Source organism: Equus quagga, chromosome 2, assembly GCF_021613505.1.
Source record: "Equus quagga isolate Etosha38 chromosome 2, UCLA_HA_Equagga_1.0, whole genome shotgun sequence".
NCBI classification, from domain to species: Eukaryota; Metazoa; Chordata; class Mammalia; order Perissodactyla; family Equidae; genus Equus; species Equus quagga.
This window is the reverse complement of record NC_060268.1, coordinates 174,912,588-174,938,733: the sequence shown is the minus strand read 5'-3', so window position 1 is coordinate 174,938,733 and position 26,146 is coordinate 174,912,588. Positions and strand designations below refer to the sequence as shown.

The 26,146-nt window shown below is 45.8% G+C and overlaps 1 protein-coding gene across 45 annotated transcripts in view; it reads right to left on the bottom strand.

Moving 5' to 3' along the window:
• The window catches only part of LOC124235350 (deleted in malignant brain tumors 1 protein-like), a 116,741-nt gene that overhangs the window by 16,063 nt on the left and 74,532 nt on the right, over positions 1-26,146 (bottom strand). For 23 of the 45 annotated variants that reach the window (XM_046653116.1, XM_046653124.1, XM_046653126.1 and 20 more), the window contains 19 exons: positions 24,463-24,492; positions 23,811-23,964; positions 20,184-20,401; positions 19,269-19,580; positions 18,395-18,427; positions 17,891-17,917; positions 17,148-17,301; positions 16,139-16,356; positions 15,182-15,517; positions 13,406-13,456; positions 12,525-12,563; positions 10,711-10,740; positions 7,651-7,686; positions 5,560-5,589; positions 2,642-2,680; positions 2,106-2,138; positions 874-906; positions 672-710; positions 443-481 (listed from right to left, as the gene is read on the bottom strand). In XM_046653116.1, the coding sequence (XP_046509072.1) occupies positions 443-481; positions 672-710; positions 874-906; positions 2,106-2,138; positions 2,642-2,680; positions 5,560-5,589; positions 7,651-7,686; positions 10,711-10,740; positions 12,525-12,563; positions 13,406-13,456; positions 15,182-15,517; positions 16,139-16,356; positions 17,148-17,301; positions 17,891-17,917; positions 18,395-18,427; positions 19,269-19,580; positions 20,184-20,401; positions 23,811-23,964; positions 24,463-24,492 (1,851 nt within the window). Of the gene's footprint in view, positions 1-442; positions 482-671; positions 907-2,105; positions 2,139-2,641; positions 2,681-5,559; positions 5,590-7,650; positions 7,687-8,093; positions 9,067-9,928; positions 10,018-10,710; positions 10,741-12,524; positions 12,564-13,405; positions 13,457-15,181; positions 15,518-16,138; positions 16,357-17,147; positions 17,302-17,890; positions 17,918-18,394; positions 18,428-19,268; positions 19,581-20,183; positions 20,402-23,810; positions 23,965-24,462; positions 24,493-26,146 lie in introns of those variants that run through there. The other 22 variants (XM_046653125.1, XM_046653135.1, XM_046653139.1 and 19 more) reach the window with 16 other exon arrangements.

Below are 26,146 nucleotides of genomic sequence, written 5' to 3'. Positions count from 1 at the left end.
TAAAAGGAGAATGGAATGTTGTGGTTTGAACAGCCGTGTGGTAGAAAATGGAAGAGCAAATGGATAGAACCAAGACTAGCACAACCCAGTTCTCTAGCACGTGCACTGGGTGTGCTAGATGAGTCAAAACATCACCTGAAATGTAACACACAGAGCCAAGCAGGTGGAAGTGTGGGCCCCCAGCCCGCACCTCCCTTGGGCACATCTGATTAAGACTAGCGCTACACGCAGAAGGTGTTCCTAGTGGAGGGACCAGTCCTGTGTCTATGGATGAATAAAGAGAACGTGAACCTTAAATTCTGTGAAAGGATGCTGGGACTTCTGTTTACATTGGGGCTTATACCATAGACAAATTATTCAGTACAGATGTTCATTCGTCCAACAGAAAGAAGGAGAGTTGATTATATTTAACCTAAGAAATGTGACAGGCAGAAAACATTACCGGAGGGGGTGTCCACTTCTGCTGAGGTTGAAGATACACCTGTGTATGAGCAAAGAAAATAGGGCACTTAAAAATGAGAAAATGAGAGAAAGGATACTTCCATGTGTCTTCTTACTGAGGTTTACTTTCTAGTCAAAATGGTCATGGAGTAGGCTCATTTTCTAAATAGAACATGACAAGTGAGAAGCTGGTCTCATTAATTTAGACAGGACAATAAGAGAACCTTTACCAGATGGAGAGATTGCCTCTGCTGAGGTTGGAGAGATATCTACAGAAAAAGAGAAGAAGAAACTTCAATGCCAGTGACGAGGACTCCTCGGTTTCTGTTTTTACTGAGGCTGTGTTGGGGACAACATTTTCATGGAACAGCCTAGACCGATAAGTGGACCTCCAAGAAGAGGCACTTAATGGGACAGTAGACAGTGTTTTACCTGGTATGGAGGTCACAGCAGTTGAGATTGAAGCTGCAGATGAACAAAATAACAAGGCAGCAATAAGACAGCCATATCAGACACACATGTTTCTATAAGACACAGGAGACATGAAGCTGGCCATCATAGATCAGGGTGACTGCCTTGTCCTGTCTTCCTGCTTTCCCAGCTGGGGATATGGCAGGGTATCTCCAGATCCTCCATTGCCTCCAGGCTGCCCTTCTGCTCCTCGGGTCTTCACTCCTCTTGCCCACCCTTCACTTCTCCCCTTGGAGGTGGAGATTACCTAGACAAAGGGCAACACTCATTGGTCCAAGTTTCCCCACTGTATGGGGCCCATCTAACAAGGATTCTGTAAATGGGGGACATGCTTTCCCTGGCCCTCCCTCCTTTCCTCAAATGGATGGGAGGCGCTGACCCAGGAAAGGGTGAGCTCTGCAGACTGGAACTTTCCCTAGGTGGGCTGTCCCAAGATCTAGACTGAGGGAAAAGAGAGAATGGCAAGTCCATTTTTCTCTTGTACTTAGCATTGTCCTCCAACCTAGCTTTATCAGTAATAAAGGCCATATTTTGGTGTTGACTCTCATATTTGATTTCTTGATTGCTTCAGCACCTAGAGTAGGGGAGAGCACCCTCTTTACTGTCCTCTCCCCTAAAATAAACCTCCAATACTCTATTTGTAGAGTTCTTGAACCTGAGTAATATCAGGAACTCCTTGGATAATTCCAACCAGCGTCACTCAAAATCTATGGTACAAGAGGAGAGCTACGTATTACCTTGATCCACTCTGCATCCCTTACCGCCTCAGCACAGAGCCATCCTCACTGAATACTGGTTGAATGTCAGGGAGGGTCAGTAAAAGCCATAGCTTGACACTCCACCATTCTGGCAGCACCCACATGGTGGTTGGTCTCCAGGAGAAACTCTCCCCATGGATGGTTAGACTGTCAGTCAGTCCAGTGAATGACTCATTGCTTATGTTTGGCTGAACTGGCTGAACTAATTTTGCCCTTGGCCCATGCATTTAGCTGGGTTGCCTAGAATTCACTCACCATCAGGGGACCTAGAGGTTGCTTTTGTGAGTCAGGTCAATACAAGCATACTTAAAAACTCTAAACAATCTAAACATTTGCTCAGGGCATAAATAGTTGTTTAATGAGCTCATTGAAAAATCAAATAAAAACATTTATAGCAAGCAAGATGAATGGAACCCAAAATAACATCAAAATTACCTGTTGAAGTGGCTACAGCAATACTCAAAGATTCTGGAAATAAGAAAAGGCAATTGGTCAAAACCTGGCAAATGGCAAAAATAATTGTCTTATAGTTAACTTGTTTTCTTTTCTCTGTTCCTGGGGTGTAGAAACCATACACTTCCTTTACTTAATCAAATCTTGATTCATTCATCTACTCTGTGGCAGGCGCGGTGCTAGATGCTAGAGCAAAACAACCAACAAATCAGATATGGTTCCTGCTCTGTAAAACTGCAGTTGTGACAAGAACAATGAAGGAGAGATGTGTGATGCTATGAGAACCTACGACTGGTGGTCTGACCTGGCCAGGGAGATCCCCTCTCTATCTTCCTCACTGCCCCCACACTACCTCCTGCTTGGCACGAGGTCTGGCCCAGACTAGGTGCTCTGCTCATGGACAATGACAATCTGACAGCACACCATCCCCAAAGCTGTCTAGTCTTGGCCCTGGTGGCATGACAGAGGTGATCTTGTTGTCCCATTTGCCTACATTTGCAGTCAGCAGAGGGCATTACCGGGTGAAGGAGTCACTTCTGCCAAAGTGGAAATCATGCCTGAATATGACACATAAACAGGACAGTCAGTATTTATTTTCTGATTATACACAGTTCTGCCTTTCCTATGATCTCATCTATCAGGCTTCCTTGTTGGAAAATTCAAGTGTGAGGACTAGTTATTTTCCACCCTCCTGAGTAAAAGGTAAAGTACCCAAATTAAAAACATGTGAATGTTATAAATTAAAACTTTCTTGAAATGAAACACTTCCCTGTCCTTTTAAACAAAAGCTATTGATAATATTTTAACCTCCATGATTCAAGCTCATTAGGAAAAAAACGTTTTTGTTCAGGGTTGTCATAGAGAGGGGTCTCAAAGGATATTGAGGTCAGTGGGCATTTTTGCTCCATGTCACCACATTTAGAAAGTGTGGTGACATTTAATGGGTTTCTGAACACTTCTGCAGCTGTCAGACTATCTGTTAGCATTTCCTGCCATTGTATATGTGGCTTTTGTATGAGGTCTACCCCTCCCAGTTCCTCACCCCCTCCCCAATCTGTAGTCTCTCATAATACACAGTCAGTAGGGAGACTAGACGGCCAATTGTTATGAGTGCATAGAAAGTAAGAACAACAGGCTCGGTGGAACATGCCCGTGTGTATTCAATGCTTTACTTGGGCTTGAATGTTGGGACCTCAACTTGGCTGCGTAGAGGCCCTCCTCATCTATTGCTGGCTTCTAGTCAATTTTCCAAGGGATTAATTCAGCCAAGTGATTCCTGGACAAACAGTAAAATTGTACTATCTAGGTAGGACTTCAACACAGCAATACCCCTTAGATAGGTACGAAGAGGACAAATCAAGAGAAAACTTGTAATAGGGTGTAAGGACCAACTTTGTGGCTGAAACTGAGGTAGGAACTGTCAAACAGTTCCTACAAATTAAAGAAAATTGTAATTAAATACCATTCATGTCAATCAAGTTTGTTGGTAAAGAAGTTTTAAAAAAATCACTGTTTTCAAATTATGCCCCAGCCATGTTCATATTTGATTATGTTCTGTTCCTATTTGATTTCTTATTCTGTGTTTCATTAAGCTAAGAGAACAAATAATGGGGAAGTTGGTACATGGGTCTGGGACCCAAGAGACCCGGGTTCTAGACTCTGCTCTTTGGGTAACCAAGCATGTGAGCTTGGACAAGTCCCTTTGCATCTCTGAGCTTCAGCTGCTGCATCTGAAGGGCAGTCCATGGACCAGCAGCATCTGCACCACTTTGTTAGAAATGAGACTCTCAGGACCCACCCCAGACTTCCTGAATCAGAACCTGCATTTTAACAAGATCTCCAGGTGACTTATATGCACATTAAAGTTTGAGAAGCACCAAGCAGCCAAATGGAGATGCCTCCAGGCCCAGAACTAGTTGGCATGGGCCACGAGGAAACCAGACAGTACATGCCCAAATAAAGGGGAGCCCTTCCCTGATCAACTCTAGACAGTTGGTGCCCTGCCAAAATTCATGCTAGTATTTCCCATCCTTTGGTTTTTCCGTCGAAACTTGAAATCTGGACTTTTATATGAAATCTCTCATTTTTAAAATGTGAAATTAAAAAAAAATTGAACGTCACCTAGGCAAAACTCTCTTGTCTGAATCAAAACCCATCCATGGGTCAAAACTGGCCCATGGGCTGCCCGCTTGTGGCTTCATGTCTAGAACAATCTCTAAGGTTTTTTCCAGCTCTTGGAAAAATGTTACACTGGATGGTGCCATATCACACTCGTCCTTTCCTAAAAGAGCTGGAGGCGGATTCTCACAATCCAACCACAAAGAGGGAAGTTTGTTTCATTGTCTCCTTTTCCTTAGAGGTCAGTTTCTACTAAGCCTGGTGGAGGGCTCTGAGATTTTGGAAATATGGACCATGGGCTACTTTCATAACTGTTTCCAGTTCAGAGAAAACTTGAGTCGAGTCGACTTGAGTTGAGTTAAGATAGTATTTCTCCGACTTACTTAGCCATATAGTGACCAACTCAAGTCCTAAGATGATCTCCAGAGTGTCCAGGAGAGGGGAGTGCACAAAGGACATGTGAGTTGCTTACATTACAGAGCCAGGCAGGTCTGGGCAGGTGGCAGCACATGCGTCCCTCAGGAATGTGGCTACCAAGCTGCCATCACTTTGTGCTTGCACATGTGTATGCCACTCAGTCCCCAGGACAAACTCTCAGGCGACTATTTTCATCCTCCTGTTCTACAGATGAGGAAACCGAGGCTCTGAGAAGAAAGGGGACTTGCCCGTTGTCACCCTATTGGTTAAGTCTGGAGCCAGAACATAATTCCAGGTTCTCTGGCTCTAAATCCTGTGACGCTACATTTTCACTCAGAAGGTCTCAGTGGTCAAGGAAGTTTGAGAAACATTGGGTTAAGACAAGTTAACAAAAGATCCCTTACTGCAGGACTTGTCAGAGACTTTAATGTGCTAAAAGACCATGAAACTTCAAGAGATGGATATGGTATTTCCCCAACTTATTTGTCCACACAAATTCTTTTTTAAAATTTGCTTACCAATGGAGTGGAGGACTCCACTGTGAAACACACGTGGGAGATGTGTACTCTACTAGTTTCTGAAAATGCAGATTAGTGAAAGAGTTTTGCTTGAGATACCTGAAGTTCTGTGACTGTTACAAAATATTAACTCACTGAATACCCAAATGTGTGAACCCTGATGAGAATATGAATTAAGCTCGTGTGACTATAACTTGATTTCAGAGACCTGCTGTTGCACCCAGGAGGGAGGGAGCAAACTGGACATACTGTGTCCTAAGTACGGAAGGTGCGCAATTACTATCTGGTCAATTTACCATTTCATTCAAGGAATATATTCAACCCTAACTGTATGCAAGGCAATACATAGATGAGTCACAAAGCAAGAAAGAAAATAACATTACCAGGTAAAGTGGTCATTTCTGTGGCTGATGCTGAAATTGTAAAACAAAATTGAAACCGAAATAAGATAAAATTAAAGTAAAAATCCCACCCACAAATGGGAAATCTAGAAAATACATTTTTATTAGAAAATTTTATACCCCAGATATACTAAAGTTAGATGCAAAATGACTTCTGAAATGTGAAATTCAAAATAAGAAATATTTCTTGGATGAGACTGAAATAGAGACAGGGAAGCACGAAGGCAGGAGGTGAGAAATGTTCACCGGTTGTGAGAACAGTATAATCTCCCAAGATGGGTCGGAAAGCCTGTTTCACAGATGCAATGAAGAGGAAATACTTTCTAGAGAATTAAAATACCCAAAATTTTCCTAATCCAGACTTTAGGTTTGTACCATTGATTTCTCACCCTCACCAAACTAGTTTGTAACCCAGCACTAAATTGTCCGAATGTTAAACGACAGTGGTTCCTTAACATGATAAAGCATATTCTGACTCCTAACTCAACGTTCATTTACTTTTGCTAATGATCTATCAGGGTTGAAACTCAGATGATCCTGAACACTTGCCCTGGAATGTAAGCCTCACGAGGGCAGGATTGTGGTCTCTTGTGCTCATTACTACATCTTCGCTAGAATTGTCTGGTGCACCTAAAGTGCTCAATAAATATCTGTCAAACAAATGGATGGGTTAACTAAATCCTATGATCCTAGTTTTTGTTCCATAAAGTTAAGATAAGCTGGGCAGTGGACATTTTCATTTCATCTGATTTCCTTTTCTGTTCTACTTTTCTGGCAGCCTTAGATAATACATAAATGGGATGAATTAAGAAAAGAAGAAAGGGAAACTATCTTAAACAGTCGAGGCCAAAAGGAAATGGTGTTGAAGCTTTCACCAAGGGTGTAGATGAGAGGAGCTGGGTTTTGTTCATGGAATTCCCAAAGCAGTGCTACAAAGTCAGCTTTAAAGCTCAAAACAGAAAATTTTAAGCAAAAGTCTTGGAAGTGCAGTTTACCCCAGTAGGTGGATAACAGAGAGGATCCAGTAGTTCCTTGAAGCTGGCAGAGACTGAGGGCTCTAAAGTGAACTCATGGATGTTGGCTCAAGCATTGGGTAGGTCAGGAAATTAAGAAAGGCTAAGAAAGACCAAGAGGCCTCCTGGAACCAACCCTGAGAACAGACCAGAGCATGTGTTTGGAGGACTGGAACTGGACCCAAGCTTCCTTATGTGCATTTCCAGGTCCCCCACCAAGAGGGGCTCTAGCAGCCTCAGGAGAAACAAAGAGTGAGTACCTGAGCAAATGACCCCGGCATCCTCACTGTGGCCACAGTTGTGCATGAACAAGCCTAGATGCCGGCAGTGGCCTAGCGTGGTCTCGTTGCCCTGGCACTGCACATTGTCCAGGAGGATGCTCCCCACACCCTCCCCAAAGTGGCCATTCCCCAGGGCACCAATGCCCTCTCCGCAGTCCAGCAGCCGGCACACCACGTGGGCAGCGTTGATGTCCCAGAGGTCGTCACACACCGTCCCCCACGTGCCATTGTGGTATACTTCAATGCGCCCTTCACAGCGGCTCACCCGTCCACGAACCTGATGACGGGCAAGTCTGGGGAAAACTCAGGGGTTTTATTGGAATGTGATCAGCTTGCCAGAAGAGCAAATTAGTGCTCACAAAGGCAGTGACTGGCTTTTCCAGGCTATTTCTGATTTCAAATATTCCGTTCCATAATTCCCATCTTTGGATATGAAATATGATCATTGCAAGGATAAGGGTAAAAATCTATTTTGGAGCTGAGTCATCAAATGGCTAACTAACAGCGTGGGATTGCATCAAACTCAACTTTCCATTATTTTCTTTAGTTCAAACTTGTTCCTTGGCCCAGATTCAAAGTTAAAAAAGTTTTAGAGAAGCAGAGACTAGACAAGTGGCCAGCTCTGCTGGTAACCTCTCGCTCCATATCAGCCCTGTGTTTTTTCAGCCCTGGGCGAGGCATGAATCTGGATGGGGACTGACATTACTGGCTGCAACCAGAGAATCCACTAGAGAGATTCAGTGACCAGGAAGCTATGAAAGAAACAATAAGAGGATTACCAACTGTAGGAGCTGATGCTGGGGCAGCTTCAGGACCTAAAAGAGAAAAGCCAAGGCATTCATGTTAGTGGAGGGGAACACTTACAAAACACTCATGGGGCACAAGCTGAGTGGGCACATGAATCCACATTTTTGCCAGCATGGTGGTTCAGGACATTCTCGCAAATGCAGCACCGTCAGAGGCAGATCAGCTTTCCTAAAGACTGAGCCCAAACTAGGTAGCATCTCTGAACTACCTTTCCCTTGTCTAGGTGAGACCCTGGCTTATTGACGCTAATTGGAAGCATCTATCTGAGCTTTTCCAGGGAGGAGCCACCAACAGCCACTCAGGAGATCTGAGGCTACAAAATAGGACAGATGAGGGTTTGATGCCATTTTAATTCAGAGTTGTCCAAACACTCACCCTTCAGATTAAAAGACTATCGAACAATAGAGTGGGATAGAAATGTCCTCACCCCGTCTTCATCTTCATCCCACAGGAACTTCATCTCCACCCCACCCACTGAGGAGGGAGGGAGTGGCTCTGGGCTGTGGAGAGACTTGCCAGTCGGGTGGGGGTTGCAGATGTTTATTGAGTACATCATTTAGTAACAAAGGATAACAAAACAGAGTTCTTAAATATTCATTCAGCTTTTTGGACAGTTGCATAAAAATTGCCCCTAATGACAAGAAAGACCCAACTATGGCAATCAACAAATCAGGAGGGTATTCATATATAGAACTCCCTGAGAAATAGCTTCATGAGAAACTGATGAGATTGACACGCAGAGAAAAATCATTCCTGGAAATTAAAAATTGTCCCAGAGCAGGGACACAACTTCCTGCTTCCTATGTATGATTTTGCCCATAGGATCTCTTCCCTTCTTAGGGCCAAGCTGTGACATTGGCACACTTGACACTTGTGTGATCAACACCCTGGGTTGTCTGGATCTGAGGGGTTCCTGAGACAGGGACTTTCAGGCTAAAACTGGGAAAATTCCAGGCAAACTAGGACAAGTTGTTCACCTGACCTGGAACCCCAAGCCTTTCAGGTTTGACCTGCCTGGCAGCTATGGCTCTGCTGCTTGTGGGGGAAACCCAGCCTTGGGAGAATTTGTGTACCCGAGCAGACGACCCCGGCATCCTCGTGGTGCCCACAGTTGTGGACAGACAGGCCCCGGTGGTGGCACTGCCCCAGGCTGGTCTCACTGCCTGTGCACTGCACATCATCCAGGAAGATGGGGCCAGAGCTGTCACCAAACAGGCTGCTCCCTGGGGCCACCAGGGCCACCCCACAGCCCAGCTGCTGGCACACCACGTGGGCAGCAGGCATGTCCCAGAGGTCGTCGCACACAGTTCCCCAGGTGCCGTTGTGGTGGATCTCCACGCGGCCTTCACACCTGCTCCTCCCATCAACCAGCCTCACCATGGGCAGATCTGCAGGAGCCAAGAGCCAAGATGGCTTAGAAGGTTCCCTCTATTCTTGAACAAGACAGCGTTCCAGTCAGAGGCCTCTACCCTAGTTTGCAGTTTACCATTCAGGCAGCATATATCCCCTGGGAGATTATAGATGCAGAGGAAATGAGAGGACTGCTTTGTGTACCTGAAATTTAGCACAAACTCTACAATGTTTTTCCTAAAACTGGGCAGTTTCTTTATGGGGATACGTGCTGCGAGCTGGCTTTGTAGAAAAGACACTTAAAAACAACCTTCTGCTTTCATTCTTTTTTAGGTGTCATTTCTCATATCATTGCTCTAAAAATTCAAAACAATTCAGCTGAATGCTTGGAGTTTAGACTTTGCATTTTTAACCCAACTCTTTCCAAGAATACTATAAAATTCTCAGGATAGAATTAATTTAACTTTCCTTGAATTAAAAATTGTAATGCATTTATTGGGGGTGATGGAGGTGGTTGGGGGCTGGAAAAGCGAGCAGAAGAGATGGTGTCGCTGCTGCAAGAGGGGAAGGAATTGGCCAAGTCAGAGCGACCTCTGAACCAAAAGAAGATGAAGTCAATTCTCAGCTTCTGAGTCCCAGAGATTGGGGCTGGTTCAGGGGGTCTCCTTTGAGAAGGGTCCACAAGAGCGCTCTGTGCATCAGGACCTCAATACAGGCCTTGCAATGATGCTACTGAGGGTGGGTGGGTGACCTGGCTCTTCTTGAAAAGGTCCCTACATGAGGAGAATCCACCACATCACCTGCTTGACTCTAACGAGTACAACTCTTATTCTATACAGCGCCAGGACCATGAGAATAATATTGGCTATATTTCTGTTGGCCACAGATGTGGGGAACCCAGCCTAAGAAAAATAGTTACAAAATATAAGAACCGGAAAAAGTACCTATTGGATGGAAAACATGTGGCTGTTTCCCCAGAGCTGAAGAAACTATACATGTAAGAAAAAAAAAAGTACTCATAAGTACACTGCAAACAAGTACAGTGAAATTTCATACTCCTCTCAAAAACCATCTCAGTCACATGCATGAGTTTGCTTTTAAACAACCCCACTCAATCTCTATAAAATAGTTATCCTTTAAAATGTGACAGCAGCTCATAAATGTGTACACATTATTCTGATTAAGAATAAGAAAGTAAAAGAAAAAAAAATTGATGTCGGGAGTGTGAAGATAAGGCCCCACAGGCCTGGGGCACCTTGTCAGAACCACAGAGCTCAGCTGCAGCATCTTGAGTCCCAGGTGGGCTGCAGGCAGAAGAGTATCTCCCGCCACAAGGCCCACCTGCCCCCAGAACCTCCCACCCTCTCTGGCCTGCTACGGCCTCTGTTGCACAAACCATCACTGTGGGTCAAGAACTGGTGTCTCCGAGGCCTGCTGAAATGCAGATCTCACGTGCAGGAGGGATGACACATCGGCCTGTGAACACCCAGAGCAGCTGCTCCTCTGGGTGCAGAGCCGGGCCTCATGGGAATGGGAAATTCTCTGGGTCATCTGGGAGGGTGGAAAGGTCTGAACTCAGAACACCGTCAAGGAAAGTTAAGGCTGGAAAGGGAGACCCAGCGTGGGACCCCTGCACTAGATGGCTAGTCACCAATACCCGGATAAAGTGGATGTGAACTCACAGACTCCTGGATGTACAGCGGCTGCAGAATCTGCAAAGATGGAGGAAACATGAGAGCAGTTTAATAATAGAAAGCAGGATGCTGGGGTGGCTCAAAGGTCATTGTCTCAGTTTAAATGGGACTCAACAATGCTGGTAAACAACTGTTCTTAAACACCTAGGACTGTCCCCTCTGGGTTTTACAGCCGGGTGTGGATTGTATCACCTGGCTAAAACTTTGAGGTAGTGATTCTGACAGAATTTGCCTTAGTAACTAAAATACCACCACAAACAACAAAATAGCTAACATTTTTGTGTGTTTATGGTGTGTTATATGCTTGACTAAGTGCTCTATTTGGAATGCCTCATTTAATTCTCCCAACAACTTCGTGAGAAAAGCACCATTATTTCCTTTATTTTACAATTAATTTACCTTTGTGGACATTCAAGATGAATGGCGCCCTCCCATATATTAAACAGCTAGCGTATTTTTCGGAGTTAGAACAGAAATTTGCTGTTCCAGACATGGGGGAAGGTTTAAGGCACAGATGTATTTCCAGACTCTCTCTGTAAATTCCAGGTTTGGCCTGGGGAGCTCCATGAGTGGCCCAGAAGACACCTGAGCTCACTGAGCAGATGACACCAGCGTCCCTGTGGTGCACACAGTTGCGGGTGAACCAGCTGCCATGAAGACACTGCCCCAGGGAGGACTGGCTTCCAGGTGAGTTGACATCGTCCAGGATGAGGCTGCCTGACCCAGGGCTGAAGCTGTCCCCTGGGAGGGCAGACACAGCCAGGCCACAGCCAAGCTGCCTACAGACCCTGTGGGCATCTTCTATGGCCTGGTGTCATCACACACCGTGCCCCAGGTGTGGGTGTGGTAGACTTCCACTCAGTCCGCACACCTGTTTGACCCATTCACCAGCCGCAGGCCCAGACCTTGGTGGACATTCTAAACAATGACCTCCATCAAGGTTCATCCAGAAAGGCCACCAGAAGAGCCAGTATTTCCTGGAAATTGTGCACTGATAATCGGTAATAAGAAATCTACCCCTTCCTTTAACTTTGTGTCATTCATTTCAGTTATTTTTGCCTTGGGTATTATTCAGTGGTTTTTTTGTGGGTACAATTGGTTAAGGAACGATTGTGCTCCTTAGCCAGCTGGCCCAGACACCTGCATCACTGCATAGCTGCCTCCTTCTCTTTCACTACGTGTTGTGAAGTCTTGGTTTCTGGCATGCACGGGGTTTGTTGAATTTTCATGAGAAGCTGTCATGCACACACTAAGTGGAGGGTGTGTGTGTGTGCATGTGTGTGTAAGATTCTCTGCGTGCCTTTGCACACCTTGCTCCAGTGACAACAATGGTAATTCCCGTCTATGTTGTTCCCAGGATCAGGTGCAACCGCATATGTGAAGATGCTCTGGGGAGTGTAAAGAGCAGTCATTACAGGCTGACCCCCATGCTCAAAGGGCAGTGTTACGAAAGGGAGTAGAGGATATGCTCTGAACACAGCCAGGGTGAGCTCACAGTGGGAAGGGGTGGAGATTTGGGCTCAGAGGCTACCCTCAGCATTCCTAAGTGCCAGCTTCCAAACTCATCCCCCAAAGCCATTCTTGCATCTCACAGCTTCTTTCTTCTCACTTTCCAACCACAGATTTTCCAGGTGAACGTGGACATTATGGCCCTTTCTCCAGCCGCAGGCTTTCGGATGGCTAGCCTGAGCCTGCGGAGGGGTGTGTTTCCGCAGGGACACTTCCTCCCACAATAAGGCTGGAACTTTTCTGAGCTAAAACTCTGTGAAAGGAAGGCAATTGAAGAGAGAAGAAAAGATTACCTGTTGATGTGGGCAGCTTTGTGGGCTCTGGAAACGATGCTAAGGACAGACAGAAAAATGTCTTAAATGTCAAAAACATTTAACTCCGAGTTACCTGTCGGTGGGCTCTCCACCTTGTGGATTATCTACAGTTTCTGATTCTAAATTGACTCCCTTTCCCAGTGGGGGTTACTCCTTCCATCACCCATCTGGTGCGTGCACAGGGCACAAGAGCCAGCTGATACAGGCTCAAGAAAATCAAAGCACGGTGGTTGCTAGATTTTGTTGTAAACAGATATAGTTTAAAGTCAAGAAAGCATTCTTGGGCATCACTGCTGTTCCGTATAACTCACTCTGGTGCTTCCTTTGAAGGTTTGGGGCCTTTCTTTTCCAACTCCTCCATGAGTGTTGTATTTTAGTCTTAAAGACACTGCATGGGAAAGCAGCTGACCTGATTTGAAATGTGACAACTATTGGGGCCGATCACAAAGGCAGAGAAAGGCTAGCAAGACATGCTTTCAGCTCCTTCATTCTTTACAGTTCTGTTGGGCAGAAAGCAGCACACAGAGATGCATCTCTGCAGTGCTCGGAACAGGTGCAGCGAGAAAACGACGGCTGACACGTAAATAGCGTACCCCACACGGCAAGCACTGCCCCAGCTCCTCCGCACGGAGAGCCACTGAATCCCACTGCGGCCTTAGGAGACAAATGCTGCTGTCCTCCTCCTCATCCTTGTCCAGAGGAGGAAATGGAGGCATGAAGTGTTTTGGGGATTTCTTCAAGGCCCCACAGCTGGTAAGTGATGAATCCAGGACATTTGACTCCTAAACCACTATCCTACTGTCCAAGGTGACTTTGCCAAGGCAAGTGACAGTTAATCAATTAAGAACAACTGAAGTTACCTAAAGCTGGGTGACTCACAGTAGCGGACGGTGTTGAGTAAGGCAGGGAGGCTACGAGAAACGCAAGTCAAAAGGTGAGGGTACATCACGTCCCTTCATTCTTCTTAAACCCAAGGGGTCCACTTGCTTATTTGAAACAGAAAAGTGCATGTCTTGTTTTGGGGAGAAACTGCACCTACTCTGGGCATCTGAGATGGCCCTGAGTTGCCATGGTTACAAGCTCCAGATGTCCTGGGTCTCCGGGTTCATTTCTGTCCTGCTGACAGACACTGCAATGTCATTTTGTGTTTTTTGGGCAAACTGTGGCCACAGTGATGGTCTGCTCGTGTGGAGCACCTATCTTGCCAGTTGGGTTGGTCTTGTAATTCTTCCTGGGTGTGTGGGTGTTGCCTCCCAGAGTAACTGTCAGGTTGTAAAGGGCAGAACCGCATTTATCTCAAAGACATACACCTGCAACTTCAGCACCAGGAGGGAGCCGAAAGGCTGGGATGACAGAGAACTCTGAGCTGCTGCTTTGTGACCTTCCCTGTCACCTCTGACCCACCCCCGCCACAGCTCTGGCCAGGGCCCTGGTTCCAAACCTCCTTGCTCTTTAGGCCCCCGGCCCTATCCTCTGATGTCACACTAGGCATGTGGCTTCACTCCTGATTTGCTCAGAACATTGATTCTGCCCCTTGACTTCTCTCCTCTTCTCTCAGAACCTTCCAGTACCTCCACCCCTGCCTTCCCTTTCATCCTATCTCAGGTCATTGCTGCCATGTCTAGCTGATAAGCCAGTTTGCCTCTTTCCAGCCAAACCTAGACGGATGGAGAGATAAATGGGGGCTTTGACTCCAACTACTGAATTTGTTTGCAGAAACTCAGCAGGGATAATGCTGAGGAATAGGAGCCTTGGGCTAGCACCTGTGCTCCCAACTCTGTGACTTTCAGCAAGATCTCTGTGTTACCTGTGAAACGAGGGGGTTGAACCAAAAAGATAGTTCCCAAAGGCATGACTCATCACTGGTGGGGTGTGAGAGAATTTGCCATGGTGCAACTTCTATTTTAAGGGTTACATATTTATTGCATTGAAATTTAAAAATTTACATTTAGTTCCATTCTGATTAAGAATATTTTCAGATATGCATGGGCATGAATTCATTAGACAGTTCACCATATATTTTAATTTTTAAACATTTTAACTTTGTGATATTGCATGTTTACTTTTATCTACTGCCTATTTATGGCAAGTGATCCTGGCTCTCCATTTATGGTGGTGATGGAAAGTTTCCTTGTAAAATGAGTTCATTTAAGTGAGAAAAGAGAGTCGATGTAAAGGAAAGGATTAAAATTATAATGTGGGTAGTAGGTGGGTGGTAGGTGGGTGGTAGGTAGTAGGTGAGTGGTAGGTGGGTGGTATGTGGTTGGTAGGTGGGTGGGGGCGTGGGTGGTATGTGGTTGGTAGGTGGGTGGTAGGTGGGTGGTAGGTGGTTGGTAGATGGGTGGTAGGTGGGTGGTAGGTGGTTGGTAGGTGGCTGGGGGGGTGGGTGGTAGGTGGGTGGTAGGTGGTTGGTAGATGGGTGGTAGGTGGGTGGTAGGTGGTTGGTAGATGGGTGGTAGGTGGGTGGTAGGTGGTTGGTAGGTGGGTGGTAGGTGGTTGGTAGGTGGGCAGTAGGTGGGTATGACAGGGATGGTGCAGGGCCATCTGAAGGCTGAAGCTTGGAAAACAGTGACACATGGCTTGTCCAGGACTTCCCTACTGCAGAAGACTCAGAGCTGGAATGTCATTTCACCCACCTGCTGCCTCAGCATCAGGCCCACCTGAGCAGATGACACCGGCATCTTCGTGGTGGCCACAGTTGTGGGAGAACCAGCCACTGTGCAGGCATTGCCACAGTCTGACTTCAGTCCCCACACACTCCACATCGTCCAGAGCAATGGGGCCCAGGCCTCGGTTGAAATGTGCCTGCCCGGGGGCCGACACAGCCCTGCCACAGGCCAGCTGCCTGCACACCACCTGGGCATCGTGCAGGTCCCAGCTGTCATCACACACGGTCCCCCAGCTGCCGTTGTAGTGCAGCTCCACGCGGCCCTCACACCGGTGGCTGCCGTTGGTCAGCCTGAGCGCCACATCTGGGAAACACAGACATGCCCGACTCACTGCGCTGGGGGCGACCCCTTTTCTGCAGCTGTCGCGGAAGACCTAGGCATCTCTTCTGAGCCGACCAGCTCTCAAAGCTCCACTCTCCCACGAGGGAGGGAACTACTGTGGGTTAAAGTGACTGCAAAGGGACTTTGGGTTTGATCTCTCACGTCAGTGTGATTTTCAGGGGGTGTTTTTTAAAGCTTTTTCCCTGGAAAGGACTGTCTACTTCACAGAGGCCAAAGGAGGCCCCTGAAAGCCCTGTGTGGAGTGGGAAGCCCCAAGCACGTGAACACTGGGTACTGCTGCTCTTGGTGGGGAACAGCGTTCTCCAGGCAGATGAAAAGACACTACGCATGCGTTTTGAATGAAACAGGCTCAAAGAGAGCATCAGCTAACCCTTTCCCAGAGCATGTGATGTGCGCTAATATGAGAAGATGCATGTGCACGCGTGACTCCACATCTGACCACTTTCTCCAGTCAGATCTTGGGGGTAAACTGAGGAGGGGGGAACCACTTTCAAGTCCCTAGTGTCCAGGCATGGAGTGGGCCATCCAACCTCGCCCTCAATACCAAGCAGAGACAGGGGCTAAAATGACTGAAGGACCTACCAGTGCCGTTCTCGTCTTGCATGAGAGACTCATAGGATGCATGAAAGCCGATGTTGGTGATGATAGCGTCGCTGTGGAAGACCACCGTTAAGCGATTTGACGAGGAGGTAAATATTGGCATTGCACCAGAACAGAACCTTCCCAGAGAAGAAGATTCACTTTGTGACCCATCAAAGATTTCAATGAAGTCGTACGGACAGCCATAGAAATTTTCCATCCTGTGAAGTAAGGATATCATTCAGACTCAATCCCCTGGGGCTTTTTCCCAGTGAGCACTGCCCAGATGGGTTCAGGAAGGGTTCTGGAAAAGCTGTCTGAAACCTACATCTCTTCACACAGGTCAGAGGAAATGATCACCCCGTTGACACAGGCAGTACGTATCCTGTTTCTAAAAATCTTTTAATTTTTAAAATTTTCATTCAATTGTACTTTTTGAATATGTATTATAAGTACAAGGAATACAATTTAAGTGGTACTGGCAAGTATTTGGTGAAAAGTAAAATTTTTCTCCCACGCCTGACTAGTGCCCCTCACTTCATTCCCCTTCCCAGAAGCAGCTACAATGAACTGCTCCTTTCCGGGGATGGTCTACGCACAAATGGCAGCGACTCTACTACTGTCCATGGTTTTCTTGTAGATCATTCCATAACAATACACCTTAGATGTGGGACAACAATATATGAGTGTACCAAAATCTGCATATCTGATCCCACACTGATGGGCAGCTAGATTATTTCCAACCTATTGCTACTATAAGAATGCTGCCCTGATTGTCCTCGGTGCACAGGAGCCTTTATCTGTGGACTAAATTCCCAGAACTGGAATTGCTGGGGTAAAAAATCCATGTATTTAAAATTTTGATCAATACTACTTTTGAAGAAAAATCACTTTTGAGAATTAAATATGGAAGTTGGGTGTTTTTCTTTTCATGGAGGTGAGGGAGCAGGCAGTATTCCTGGTGTCTGTAATCAAGTGAAGAGGATAGTAAATGTAGGCGGTATTTACTTACTTCACCACTGCAAATGTAAGTTTGACATGAGCCCTGATATCCACTTGTATGTCCCAGGCACACACCACATTTGTGGGGTATTTTTTAGGGTACCAAGGACTGGAGAAGGAGCCTGAATGATTTGTGAGCAAACCACCACAGTGGAAATTTTCATCTGCAAGAAACAATGAAGAAACCCCATGAGAAGGGTGCATTGGCCTCTGCTGGTGTTTTTGGAAGGGTCAAGAGGGAATGGAGTGAGGGCAGAAGGAAGACCTTGTTCTGGGGCTGCTTTGGCTGGTAACTGACAAAGTCAGCTTTGGAGACTCCTCTGAGTTTCCAATTCTGTTCATTACCAGACAAGATCGTTACATGTGCCTATCAAGCTTATGGGGTTATTGTGAAGGGAAATGATGGTGACATACCAGGGCTTTATGAACCCATGTGCACAGACAGGTGTGAGCACACGTTTTAATGAAAGGGATGTGAAGACAACGCAGCGATGCGACAAAACAGCATGGACTAGAATTTCCTCCGTTTTATTATCCACAGACCCTGGCTGAAATCAAGACCAAGATTACTTAAAGCATCCCATTAATGGCTGAAATATTGGATCTGGTGTGGAATTTGTTAAAGGCACTTCTGTGCTGGGGCTTTTCACTTGTAAAAGGAAGAAAGAGCATTCATCTAGTTGCTGGAAGTGCTAAAACTGAAAACTGAGCAAATATCAAACCATGCGAAGGGTTTCAATAAAGCTGAAGTACCTTTAGGGGGGCTGTCACCAGGCGGGTCTGTGAAAACACATGGAGAAAAAATGATACCGTAAGCAAGGGCTTTGATCCAGAATGCTCCTTTAAAGTACTTGAAAATATTGACACTCGCAGCTGTGATTTCTCTGTGTCCCGGTGAACAGAGAAGATGCTGCCCCTGGGGTTTCTCTTTCCTTGCTCCCCCCAGCATCTACCGCATGATCATTACTGCAAGCAATCAACCCTCTGTTCACAGCAGATACTGACTCAGAGAACCCCAGTGGCCCAGAGATGCATTTCTGGTGAGTTTGAACTCTCGTTCTCTCCTAACTCTCTCCCACCTCTCTCCCCACCCTCTGCTGCCCCTAGCCCCACCATTTATCAACACTAATGAGCTGCATTGCTCTTGTTAATTAGCAGCTGAGAATTTATGCTGTCAACTGTGCCCCAAATTCAGGATAAAGGATTCACATACATCAGGGACCTGGCAACAAGTTGAAAAGTATGGAAGAGCAATACCTGTTGGTCTTAGTTTTGGATTGCCATCGATACCTACACAAAGACACAAGAGATAATGAGAGATGGATTGAATAAGGCAGTCACATAATTCATAAAAAAAAAAAATCAGGTTCCTTTTTTTTTAGGATTAATTACATTCTATTCTCGGCAGCTAGGATTGTAGTAGTAAAACCAGTCAATATTGGTTAAAGACTGTTAGCCTATGGCAGCCCACTGGGTGAGGGAGCACACTCTGCTTCTCAGTCTCGTGATGGCTCATCCAGTTGCCGCAAGTGCTGAAACTGAAAAGGTGGTATTTATTTACTTTTGGTCAGTGATGGGGCTGAAGGAGCTTTAGTAACAGAGCCGAGCTCAGTCTTTGGCACAGCACCTGTTAGGCAATACTTACAGAGTACGGACCTGTGTGTGATCTTGGATATGCCTTTGTTGTCTCATCAATAAAATGAGGATGCTAATAGTCTCTACTTTATTAGTATGCATTAGTATTAGTATTTATTAGTATGAATGAGAATATGAACGCACTGGTTTCAGCAGAGAGCCTGGCACATGTCAAGCACGCTTTGGACACCAGCTACTATTCCTATTCAGGAGAGAGTGGCTTGTTACCAACACATGGCATGTCTATCCAAGAATGGGATGTCTGATGATACAAACCACCTACTTAACCTTTTAAGGTGGGTCTTTGAACATTTTACAGGCACAGCAATTTTAGAGGAAGAAAACTAACTCTTAAGCAAATTGATTTAAAAAGACGGCTTAAAGTCCAGGGCTCCTTTCTGAGTAATTGCCTGCAGGTGTTGACTTCTTCCTTCCCAGAGGCTGCTGGTGGGTGAGACTCCCTTTCTGAAGTGTACTCTGTCCCATGAAGGCTCACCTGAGCAGATAGCACTGGCATCCTCGTGGTGCCCACAGTTGTGGGAGAACCATCCATTGTGTGTGCATTGCCACACCTTGGCTTCATTCCCTATGCACTGCACGTCATCCAGCATGATGTGGCCAGTGCCCCCTTCAAAGTAGCTCTGAGCTGGGGCTGACAAGGCCTCACCACAGCCGAGCTGCTGGCATGCCACCCTGGCATCTGTCAGGTCCCAGCTGTCATCACACACCGTGCCCCAGGTGCCATTGTAGAAGACCTCCACCCGGCCTTCACACCTGTGACTGCCATTCACCAGTCTCAGGGATGCACCTGGGGGACAAGAAAACAGGCTGCTGAGCTGTGGTGCTGTCCCCACACTCTAGGACCTTCATCAGATAGAGCATGCCCAGCACTTGGGCATATTTTCCCACATTGGGCTGTTGGAGTCTAGGCAGGGTGGCCCTGTGCCCTGATTTGCCTGCAATATTCCTGGTTTATGACTGTTGTAAGGATCCAGGAGATCCTAAGAGATCTATATGAGTGTTCTGGAGTGTTTTTGTATTGAATTCGGATGGAAGTAGGTGGGTTGTAGTTGTAGTTTGAGATAGTTTTGTTCCAGAAGGATTTGCCCTATTGCATTTTCTCTTCCTTTGGAGAAGAAGGAGGCCCTCATTTGGATCCTTCATCTACACACACAGCCAATGCAAGATATGAGATTTAACCATCTGTTTCTTCAGCTGGGATGTTCTGGTGGAGGAAGATGACAGTGAGAGGCAGAGCAGGGGGAGGGTGGGCTGGGGCCTGTTAGTGTCAGAGCGGATGTCATTAATGAAGGTGGACTCCGCAGGTCAGATTTAGGAAGCATCTCCTCTCTTAAAGGGAAAGGACACAAATTAGATCTACTTCCTTCTAGGTAAGTATTAGGACACCTACCACTGTCCCTTTCATCTTGCCGAATGGCATTGTACAGAGCATAAAACCCTGTATTGGTTATCATGGCGTCACTTCTGAACACTGCGGTCATGATGTTCGAAGAGGAGAAGAAGGTGAGATCCGAGCCAGCACAAAATCTGCCGCTGGAGAGTGAGGCAACTTGCTGTCCATCGAACACTTCAAGAAAGTCGAAGGGGCACCTAGAGACGTCTTCTAATCTGAGGAGGCACAGGCAGAGTTAATCTCCCCAAGGAAACGTGCAGAGATGTCTTAAATAGAATCATCATTTGCATCGCACCCAGACAGAAACTGCAATCATCCTGGCCACCTCCTTGCAACCACACACTCCACTAGTGGCCCTGACCTCTTAAATATCGCTTGAACCTGCCCTCCTGTCCTTCCCTATTGGGACTGCCCAGGTCAGTCAGCCTTTGATCCTCTCTCACCTGGTCGATTTCAGCGGCCTCCCAACTGGAATAGTGGCTTTCAGTCTCTCCCACTATCTTCCTCTCAACTTCGAGTGTCTCCTGAATGTCCCCCGGCTCTTTATTCACACCCTGCCACTCTCTGGGGTGGTGGCAAGTGTCTACTAGGGTCTTATTGGGTAAAACTCTCAACATGTCCCAGAGAAGGGATAAGTGGTCACAACTGTAAAAGCTCCAAGGGCCTGTTGAGTAGGACTCTTCCCTCTGATGCCCCAAATTGCCTGGTTCAAATCAAGTGTTTTCATGACATGTTTCATCCAACTTGGATGATCAGAGAAGCTGGCCCTGATCATCCTGCCTAGTATTCTCTTGACTTTCTCCTATTGCCATATATGCACATTTGTTTTCTTCATAGCACCTATCAACTTATCACTAATTGAAATTGTCCGTCAAGTTACCAATTTATTTGAGTACTATTTGTCTCCCTATCTACAATGCAAATTCCGTGAGGGTAGAGATCTTGTCTGTCTTATTCAGCCCTATAAACCCATTCCTAGACCAGGACCCACACAAAAAGTGGCATCACTAAACATACACTAAAGAATGTCAACATTTATCTAACACAATGAAAATGTGAGATATGCACATTGGCATTTAAACAACAGTAAATAGCCTTTGATGCATGCATTATAAGTGCTCATTGCATAATACATACACAATGGACACAATTACATTTGTGTACAAACTGCTGAATTTGAAAACCTGTTTATTGCGGAACATATCTATTCCAGTAAAGTAAGAGCCAAGTGCCTCAAAATAACCCATTTTTAAATTTAGAAAAAGTGATAACATTTGTGTGTAAGGTGACAGCAGTGTGACAGTAACAGGTGACACTGTAATCTGAGAAATCATTTCATTAGAAAACAGGACACACTTCACTTAGCAAGAATGAAATGGCATATTTTAAATATGGATATAATTTTTACAAATTGAGTGTGAAACAAATCTCCGTAGAAGCTGAAACAGAAAAATAGAAGCAAACTTCAGTGCAATGCGAGTTTCTCCCTCTCAGCACTATTGACATTTGGGGCTGGATCATTCTCTGCTGTGGGGGCTGTCTTGAGAATTGTAGGACACCAGACTCCACCCACTATATGACAGTGGCACCACACCCCCCTCGCCCAACTTGAGACAATCAAAAATGTCCCCAGATATGGCCAAATGTCCTGTGGGGAGGTACAATCACTCCCAGTTGAGAATCACTGGGGCAAATAACCAACTTTATGTCCTAAGAAAAAAACCCCAAATATCAATAAATCTAGATTTAAAAACATCAAAACTTGGAAGTCAGCAACTAAGCTCTGGCTCCGGGCAACACATTACACAGCTCCTTGATTTGTGTGCTCTGAAACTATAGTAGTAAGTTTATGTTGGAATGGTGACCTTGAGATTTCAGGGGATGTGGGTCATCACAGCTGCTTGGAATAAACACTTTCCAGAAGTGATGAAATGATACTCTGTGCCCCAAAACATTAGAACTGTGAATTTCATGGATTTGAAATATATGGTACGAAATCTTCCCACATTGCTTTCAATAAATAAATGAGTGTGGAATGAATGAGTGAATGATAAATACATTTTGCTCATAATACATAAGGACCTCTGATGTTAGTTTTATGTCCTCCCTATTCAAAAGGAATTTTAGCCATCAGGTAAAACTAATTTAATCCATCCCTCACTCCACTGCCAACTCACTTAAAATTTTTTTTAAAATTTGTTATTATTATTATTATTATTTTTTGAGGAAGATTAGCCCTGAGCTAACATCTGCTGACAATCCTCCTCTTTTTGCTGAGGAAGACTGGCCCTGAGCTAACATCCATACCCATCTCCCCCTACTTTATATGTGGGACCCCTGCCACAGCATGGCTTGACAAGCAGTGCGTAGGTCCACACCTGGGATCCAAACCGGCGAACCCCGGCCCGCCGAAGTGGAATGTGCAGAACGTGTAGACTTAACCACTGCGCCACCGGGCCAGCCCCCAACCCATTTTAAATTTGAAGGCAGCATTTAAGCATTCAGATCCTTGACCGCTGTGGCCAACGAACACAGATGGAAAGCAGTAGCAGAGGTCCGGGACAGACTGCATGACGATGTCAGGAACAGAGAATGACCCAGATGCAATCCAGTGTAGAAAGATGAAACCAGGGTTAAATGTTATCAGGAAAAGTAATATTTTCATTAAAAAGTTACTCATTTATGTGTATATGAATATATATGTATATATACATATAAATATGCACTAAAATAGGATGAATTCCTTTAAAAATGTGTGATGCTTGGAGAAAGAAGTAGGAAGTGCAATATGTATGATAAGAGGAATGAATGAACTGAGGCTGCCTAATCTGTAGAAGAAAAAGCTTGGTAGAAACATGATAGAAATTCTTGAAAGGAGGAGCAAACAGATGTATTTTGTGTAGCATCAGAGGAAAGAATGAAGATCGGAAAATGAGAGTGAAGAAAAGGTTTGGGTTCCTTTTCTTTTCTGTGTCCCAAATGGAGCTGGCTGAGAGTAGAGGAGTGAGGTCTTCAAGTGTGGGTCACCCCAGCTGAGGCTCCCTTGATGGCCTGGTGTCAGGGATGCTCATGGGATGTTCTCCAAATGCATAGGAGGTTGAGCTAAATGATTATAAGACTCTCTTAAGCTCAGATGACCAGACCAATTTTCATCTAAGAAGTGGAAGGATTTGTTACACAGTGCTGTAGGCTGAATATTGTGTCATCTCAAAATTCATGTGTTAAAACCTAACCCCCAGTATGATGGTATTAGGAGGTGGGTTCCTTTGGGAAGTGATTAGGTTATGAGAGCAGAGCCCTCACGATGGGATTAATGCTCTTATAAAAAGGGCTGAGAAAGCTCCCTTTTCCCTTCATCCATGTGAGATCATAGTGAAAAGATGGCCATCTGTGAACAGGAAGCAGGTCCCCACCAGATATTGAACCTGCTGGTGTATTGATCTTGGACTTTCCAGCCTCACAACTGTGAGAAATAAATTTCTGTTGTTTATTGAGCTACAGTTTATGATATTTTTGTTATAGCTGCCGAACAGACTAAGACACACAGAAAGGCCATCTCTTTGAGGAAAGCATGGCTTCCAATTGAATCTGGCCTTTGAAGTAGAGAAGGGAAAAGCTGCTTACTTCAGGCTTGGGATCATCAGTTTTATGTGGAACTTCTCAGCCACTTGTATGACCCAGACACACTCCACGTTGGTGGGGTAGTTTGCTGGATACCAAGGACTGGAGAAGGAGCCCGAGAGGCTTGAAATTACTCCCCCACAAGAGTTACTTCCTCCTGTAAAAGCAGACAAGAGACCTACGTTTGGCTTCTTCAGACATGCGCCTTGCATTTTCTCAATTTTCCCAGGTGTAGAATCCAGAATTCCACCAAGCTCAACAGCAAATCTCAAAATGGGAAGGAATCATGCTGGTATTAGATGTAGCCGTGCTTGGCTGGCATGTGATTGTATCCCTGAGAGGGAACGAAGGAGGGGGAAAGATGTATGACTGGCAGGCAGGACTCTAAAATCGTAGGTGAGACTGGCAATGGGATTGGACATGTATGTAGCAGGTGTGGGGTGTCCAGCTGATGCTTCATTAATGCTCTCCCCAACTTCCTGTCATACAAACCAGCTCAATTCAGATGTAGATGATCCATCCACTTGTGAGGACTCCATCCCACCAATTCCTTCCCCTCATGGCAGCTAGGACAGACAGACATCTATTCTGCTTTTACGAATTATCAAAGAGGTTCAGTCCTTGACAGGTCATACTTTCAATGAAAGAGAGTTACCTTGTGGCATAGGGGCTTGAGGAGTGGCAGCTGCAAAAGTCAAAACAGAAGAAAATCATGAAAGAGCTTAACACCATAAAATCCCTTATACTTGAGTACAAATGAATAAGCCTGTGACTACTTTGAGTCTTAATACATGGAGTGGAGACGCTCACTTCTTTTTTCTCCCTGATCTGGGATGCAGCCTCTCTCCTTCTTTCAGTGATTCACCAGAAAAATCACAGAGAAAACACAGTTACATGACTTGTTTTCTCTTATGTGCTAGGGTCCACTAACCCAAGGGCTGTCCTGAGGTTGGTGAGTCTTGAGGCATCGCCCACAGTAACACTACTGGGCTTATGAGCATGCCACTATGTCTGCAGAAATTTATCAAGTGCCAAAATGCAGGACAAAATCTGGAAAGCTAAGACCCGTGGTGGGAAAGGTCGGTTGGGCAGCACTCCGTTGAAGTAAGACAGGGCTCAGAGGGGATCTCCGACATGTGTGCAGGTCCTTTCTTCCTCCTTTCGCGCGTCCTTTTGGCTTGGATTTCGGTGTAGCATATATGTCTATATTCTGGATGTATCCTTAGTCCCACTGCATGGCAGGCCAAGGGCTGGGCAGGTCCAGAAAGCCTGCTCACTGGAAAGCTGGAACTTGTTGGAGTTTTACTCTCACTGTTTAGCGAGGAAGGAGTTTGAAGGAAATGGGTCAGATGCATATGAGAATTCCTTTATCCCCATTGTCTTTCTCCTCAGGCAGTGCTGCTGCAAGATGAAGAGCTGTCCTTCTGAGTCCTTCTTCAGAAAGAGTGTTGGATAGCAGGAGAACAAATTTTTTCTAAACTAAAGTGTCTCAGAAGCATTTTTCCTGTGATAAAATGTTTGATATATAACATTTTTCTCAACGAATTAAACGCCAAAGGCCTTATTTTGTGTGTGTCCAGGCAGGTGTATAGTGTTCTATCACAAAGAGGTTTGCTTCCAGTTGGATACTATTTAGACAAAAATGGTTCCATTCCCCTGCACCCCAACCCCGAATTCCGTTTATTCCATGACCCGTTCTCTTTTCTAGTTAGCCATGCATTTCTGCCTCAGGAAAGGGATATTATATCAGAGAGAAAAAATAGAAAAGCTTCTGAGGTTTGAAACCCTAGGCTGCAAGAAGGCTTGGGCCCAGAGCTCTCTGAGGACCCAAAGCCATGCCCTCCCTCCTCCTGTCCCCAGGCTAGGAGAGAGTCCTCATTGGGCAAGAAGAGGAAAGGCCAGCAGGAATCAAAGGGAACTTCCCTGCTTGCCAGTCCCTGAGAAAGTGTTCTGTGGGCCCTGCCTCCTCTCCAGGGCTGCTGCATAATTTGTGTTTCTCAGTGCAAAATGAAAATGTGAGGTCTCAGCCAGTGGTGGGGAAATCAATCTCTTCCTCCCACAGGTCCACCTCACAACCCACACCACATGGGCTGCCTACAAGAGATGGCAACCTCCACCTAGGATGCCTGTGGGACCTGGATTGGAGAAGGTAAGAGGTCCCTACCAAGTGTGCTTCCAAATGCATCATGGCAGTGCCAGCCCATTGTAGAGGCAGATGCTAGCCACCTTACCTGGCCCTGAAACACCACAAGGCTAACCTGATCTTGACCTTCCCCTTACCCAGGACCCCACTGAGGGCAGAGAGTGGCAGCAGTCACCAGTCAGGGTTGGAGAAGAGG